Here is a 5,759-nt window from a genome sequence, read left to right as displayed (position 1 = left end):
TGTCTTTAAAAGGGGCTGCTCTCTGTTAAAAAACGAGTTTTCTACCTGCTGGATTTGGCTCCCTGCTGTGTCTGATTGTCTCCCAGGCTGAGGGAGGAAAGGGCTAGCACAGCACTTACCTTTCCTCAGACCCCGTCCATCTTTTGTGGGACTGACAAAGACCCAACATCAGCCCTGAGCCTAGTCTCACCTGCACAGTCTGTGCTGTGTCCTAGACAAAGGAAAAGCCCCTCTGATCATAGGTGCTCATGGAGAAGGTTCTAGGCAAACAACACAACTGAGGAGCAGGGAAGACAACCCAGGTGAGGACTGAATACATGACAGTCCAGAATGGACTGAGCTCCTATCCACACCTGGTAGTTCTATCTACATTTTTAAGCACAGAACAGATCACTAGATTCCTCTGTCTCCGCTGCTGCACTCAAGTTGTGCCCTTTCTTCTTGTCTCATTGTTTAAGGACTGGGAAGCATTTCTCCAGGGCACAGGGAATCTCCTTCAGATCAGGTCTGAGTGTAAATGACTGCACTAGGTGAGCCAAAACTTACAGAGTGACGGGGTCATAACATATACTTCCAGAGGGATTTTCTTCTACTTTTATTTTTCTGGGGCTGGGGATTTGTACCCAGAGCCTAGCACAAGTCTTCTTCCACTGAGCTACATCCACAGCCCTTGGTTATTCACCAAGGCACTGGTATTCATACTTGTAATCTTAGCTACTCAGGAAGCTGAGATTTGATGATAGCAGTTTGAGGCTAACCTGAGCAAGAAAGTCTGTGACTATTACCTCCAATTACCTACCAACAAATCCAGAAGTGCAACTGACTCTAGTAGTAGAGTGCTAGCCTTGGTCAGGGTTGGAAAGGACCAAGTCAGCCTTAGAGGGAAGGCAGAGCACAGCAGGAAGCACAGCGCCTCTCGTGGCAGCAGGAGGCAGAGCAGGGCAGTAACAGGGTGCAGAGAAAACACAATCCCCAAGGAACCATACACACAGTGGAGTCCCAATTACCACAATCCACCGGCTTCCAGGACTCTCTTCAGGTTTAAAATCAACCACCTAATGACATTCTCCCTAGGTCAGAGCTCTCATGACCCATTCTCCTTGAAATGCCCTGACACACACATGTGGACATGAACTCCACTTACTTCCATAATCTCTCAGCCAGTCAAGATGGGGATCATAATCACTTCCTGACTCTGCATTCAATCCAGGAATTTGGGTGGGAGCAGAGCTGGGACTAACCAGAGCTGAGGGCAGGTGGAGGGAGGCAGGCAGAGAAGATGCAGAGGAGCAGGAAGGGAGCTCACAGGAGAAACCTGACATCCGTCCTCTCTGCTCTTCCCACAGGTGGCTCCCTTGAGGGCACTGGGGACAGCACAGACCCACACTGGAGGCAGCAGTGCTAGAAGGAAAGCAAGCTGCTCACATTGCCTTTCTCCTCACCACACACACCCTGTGCAAGGCTGCCTGGTGCTTTGGGAGGCAGTGACAGGAACACACCCCTGCTGCTGTCACAGGACACCCAGAAGGCCAACAAGACACCAGCTCATGCAGGATGACAAGAAGGGACAGAAGTATGGAGGAACAACTGATGGTGTCTTAGTAGAGGACTCAGGCCTGAGCCTAGTCTCACCTGCACAGTCTGTGCTGTGTCCTAGACAAAGGAAAAGCCCCTCTGATCATAGGTGCTCATGGAGAAGGTTATAGGCAAACAACACAACTGAGGAGCAGGGAAGACAACCCAGGTGAGGACTGAATACATGATAGTCCAGAATGGACTGAGCTCCTATCCACACCTGGCTGTTCTCAGGCTAACCCTGGCCCCCCCCACAACACAGCTCAGCAAACATGATGATTCCAGAATGTAATCATGTTTGATTTTCTACCTCAATTTTTGGGATTCATTCATTAATTTATTCAATCTTTTTCCACGATCACAATTTGAAACACAGACCCACATCCACATTCTCTTTATCAGTGGGGAAGCAAGCAGCTGCAGCTCAGAGCAAGGGAAAGTGAAGTCAGGGATGGGGAAGGCCTGGCCCCGCCTCTGCTGCAGCAGCAGCTGGAGGGGAAAGAGACCCAGGTCAGTGTGGGGAGGGTCCTGGTGCTCAGGGTTGGGCTGGCTCCTCAGTTCCTCACAGGAGGCTGACAGCACACAGAAGCCTGCACACGGTCAGAACCCAGGTACAGGAAGAGAAGTCAGGAGCTCATGATGTCCCAGGAGGGAGGAGGAGAGGCAGGAACAAATGCTGTGCCTCTCAGACCACACAAAGCAGCTGTGTCACACTGCAGGAGAAAAGAACACGCACAACAATGCAGATCAGTCACTGTTAGCCACACACTCTGAGCAGGCCACTAACACCCAATGAACAGACCCTGCAACTACAACACAGCCTTCCCTGCGCCTCAGCCCTGCCCCCCATTTAGGGTCTCCAGTTGTCACCTTTTTCAGCTCTGAGGGAAGCATCAGAACCCTGGTCACTTTCGTCTCCTGTGGTGGAAGAGAGGAACTGGTTAGAGAAAACAGGCGTCACTGGAGGAATTCCGGGGTGCATGAGCTCCCACAGGTCCTGTCTGCACCACAACAAAGGTTACCTCCTCCCCCATGGCACTCACTTGCAGCCTTATCATAGCCTTCTCTCTTGTCACCTGTAGGAGAAACACCATGTGAGAGGCAGGACACAAGCAGTGCCATGAGGGCCTGCATGAAGCCCTAGCCTTGACCTTATGGGAAGTTTCTAGAAATGTGACCATAGAACCAAGGAAGCATCAGGAGAGAGGAGTGCAACAGTTGGGAAGAGAGACCCCAGGACCTCCTGGAGTGTGACCTCAGTGGGCACCTGAGTCCCTGTGGGCCTGAGTGCTGCAATCAGTTCCCATCACCACCCTCAGGAGGGGGAATTTTGTGACCTTCGTTTTGCAGGTGATTTACAGAAGAGGAGCTGTCAGGCTGGGGAAGGCCCTGAGTGTGCTGCAACTTCCCATTAGGAGTGCAGCTCACACTTCTGCCTGGGGCCTGAAACCCACAAGTGGCCCAGGAACTCAGACCTCCACCTTCCTACCTCCAGTCCTCTTCCTCCTCAGCACAAAATGCAGCACAGCTCCAATAAACATAACTGCAAAGATGCCCAAGACAATGAAAATTACAGTGTTGGGAATGGTGGGCTGAGCCGGCGGCTCTGGGAAGAGAAGGGAAAGCAGGATGAGCACTGTGAACCCAGCTCTCAGTCCTTACCTGCTGAGAGCTGCACATGCCTCCTGCTGTCTCTGAGCATAGCTGTGCTCTGTGCCCTCAGCCCTGCTTACCCCATGTCAGGCTGAGGGGCTCAGGCAGCCCCTCATGCTGCACATGGCATGTGTATCTCTGCTCTTCCCCAGAAGGCACCACCACAGCTGCCCACTTCTGGAAGCTTCCATCTCCTGCAGGCCTGGTCTCCACCAGCTCCATTTCCTGGGTCTGTTCCTCTCCATCCCGCAGCCAGGTCAGGGTGATCTCCGCAGGGTAAAAACCCAGCGCCCAGCACCTCAGGGTCATCTTTTGTTCAGAGGTGGGGTGGAGGGTGATGTGTGCCTTTGGGGGATCTGAGAAGAACCCAGAAATTCAGATGCATCTCCTTGCCTCCCATGGACCACCGTGCAGGTCAGTTGACCATGCTGAGGATACACAGCACAGTGAGTGTGGCAGGAATGGATGATCCAGGCTGGAACTAGGCTTCTGGAATCATCTCCTAAACCTTGCAGAGTCCTAGACTTAGTTGAGATCACCCAAGGCCATAAGCCACTGATCTCTCAAGAGTCACTGGGCTCTGTCCTGGGTGGAGATAAGAGAGACTATCTCCAAAAACCTGGAAGAGACTTCTAGCCACAATGGGTCCTGGTTGAGGACAAATGCTGAGAGCCTCCTGGTGCTGCCCAGGGCCACTGCCAGAGTGGAAGGGGCCAGCTGCACACTTGTTTCAGGACAGTCTTCCCCTCCATGCATGGAGACATGGGGAGAGGGAAGAGAGGAAGAGGGGAAGAGAGACAGAGAGAGACAGAGAGAGAGAGAGAGACAGAGAGAGAGAGAGAGAGGGAGAGAGAGAGAGAGAGAGAGTGACAGAGAGAGAGAGAGAGACAGAGAGAGAGAGAGAGAGGGAGAGAGAGAGAGAGAGAGAGTGTTTCACAGTGGTGAGGTCATGGTGGATTCCAGAGCCACTGTGTGACACAGCATGTGAAAGGCAGGGGCTCATGGTTCTCTGGGCAGGGGAAGGGGTGTGGTGGGCTGGGTCCCTTTTCCTCTCTGGCTGTGGGGGTGGAGGGGGACTTCCACAGGAGATGGAGGAGTCCCCGGGCCCTGGTACCTGTGCGCTGCAGCGTCTCCTTGCCGCGCTCCAGGTATCTGCGCAGCCACTCCACGCACGTGTGCTCCAGGTAGGCCCTCCAGTGCTCTGCCACACCGGCCTCCTCCCACTTGTGCCTGGTGATCTGAGCCGCCATGTCGGCCGCGGTCCAGGAGCTCAAGTCCTCGTTCAGGGCGATGTAGTCCTGGCCATCATAGGCGTGCTGATAGTACCCGCGGAGGAGACGGCCGTCTGCGCTCACGTCGCAGCCAGACATGATCTGGATGGTGTGAGAAGCTGCCCCGCCCCCACGGTCAGCCCGCGCCCCGCGGGGACTTTGGCCTACACGGAGAGGACACCGGCCCCACCCCGCGGCTCTTTCCCGGGGTGCCGGTCCCCCCGCAGCGCCCGCAGCCTGGGCTGAACCTCAGTCCTGAGACCCCGGAGGCTCGGGCTGGTCAGCGGGAGGCGGGGAGGGGTCGTGACCTCCGACCCGGCGGCTTCGCTCACCGTCCGCGCTCTGGTTGTAGTAGCCGAGCAGCGTCTGCAGGTTCACTCGGTCAATCTGTGCGTTGTCCTTGCAGATCCGCGTCCCCCGCTCCCAGTACTCGGGCGGCTCCCGCTCCACCCACGGCGCCCGCGGCTCCATCCTGGGGTTCGCGGCGTCGCTGTCGAAGCGCACGAACTGCGCGTCGTCCACGTAGCCGACTTCGATGTAGCGGGGCTCCCCGAGGCCGGGCCGGGACACGGCGGTGTGGAAATACCGCAGGGAGTGGGGGCCTGCGGGCGGGCGCGAGTGAGAGCCGGGAGCGCGGCGGGAGCGGAGAAGGGGTTCGGCACGCGGGAGACGCAAAGGGGGTCCGAATGATCCCGGGGCGCCCAGCGAGGGCCCCCGAGGACGGGTCAGGCGGAGGGGACGGGGACGCGGCTGCCCGGGCCCTGCCCCCCGACGGCGCCCTCACCCCACCGCCACCCCTCGCTCTACCCTGAGGACTCGTGTTGCCCACGGGTCCCAGACTCACCCGCCCAGGTCCCGGTCAGCGCCAGCACCCACGACAGCAGCCGCAGGACGGATCCGGGCGCCATGAGCCCAGCCCCAGAATCCGGGGAGACTCTGAGCGCCTGTAGCTCCGCGGGGGACTTTAGAACCCGGAATCCCAGTGACACTGATTGGCTCCTCTAGAACCCCACAGCCAATAGCAGCGAGAGCTATTATCGTGTCACCAGTGTCCGGGCAGAAGCGGCGGACACAGATTGGAGAAGAATTGAAACTGGGGAGACCGGGAATCCCCAGTGCTGAGCTTCTCTACCCAGAGCAATTCTGGCTCTGACAAGCTGAGATCTAGGCCTGGTCACCTGGGACTTTGTCCTGGTCCCTGTCCTCCTGCACCAGCACTCTGTCCCAGCCTCTTATGGGTTTTGGTCTGGAGACCAAGTC

General features: G+C 56.5%; 1 protein-coding gene across 3 annotated transcripts; it reads right to left on the bottom strand.

The window, feature by feature from the left end:
- Positions 1 to 1,890: 1,890 nt before the first annotated feature.
- Positions 1,891 to 5,473, bottom strand: LOC138828287 (patr class I histocompatibility antigen, A-126 alpha chain-like). Of its 3 annotated transcripts, none has more exons than XM_070024273.1 (8): positions 5,344 to 5,473; positions 4,832 to 5,101; positions 4,343 to 4,618; positions 3,309 to 3,584; positions 3,065 to 3,118; positions 2,619 to 2,651; positions 2,446 to 2,493; positions 1,891 to 2,288 (listed from the first exon to the last, which is right to left on the bottom strand). In XM_070024273.1, exons 1-8 carry the CDS (start codon positions 5,405 to 5,407, stop codon positions 2,284 to 2,286), a joined length of 1,026 nt encoding a protein of 341 aa, XP_069880374.1. In that variant the 5' UTR covers positions 5,408 to 5,473; the 3' UTR covers positions 1,891 to 2,283. The 3 variants fall into 3 exon arrangements, with proteins under 3 accessions (XP_069880374.1, XP_069880373.1, XP_069880375.1); XM_070024272.1 differs by having other exon boundaries at positions 3,065 to 3,181; positions 5,344 to 5,472; XM_070024274.1 differs by lacking the exon at positions 3,065 to 3,118 and having other exon boundaries at positions 5,344 to 5,472.
- Positions 5,474 to 5,759: the final 286 nt, after the last annotated feature.

Source organism: Dipodomys merriami, unplaced genomic scaffold (genome assembly GCF_024711535.1).
Source record: "Dipodomys merriami isolate MVZ:Mamm:240054 unplaced genomic scaffold, mDipMer1.0.p SCAF_16, whole genome shotgun sequence".
Taxonomy (NCBI): Eukaryota; Metazoa; Chordata; class Mammalia; order Rodentia; family Heteromyidae; genus Dipodomys; species Dipodomys merriami.
Note: the sequence above shows the minus strand (reverse complement) of the source record. Positions and strands in the feature narration are given on the sequence as shown.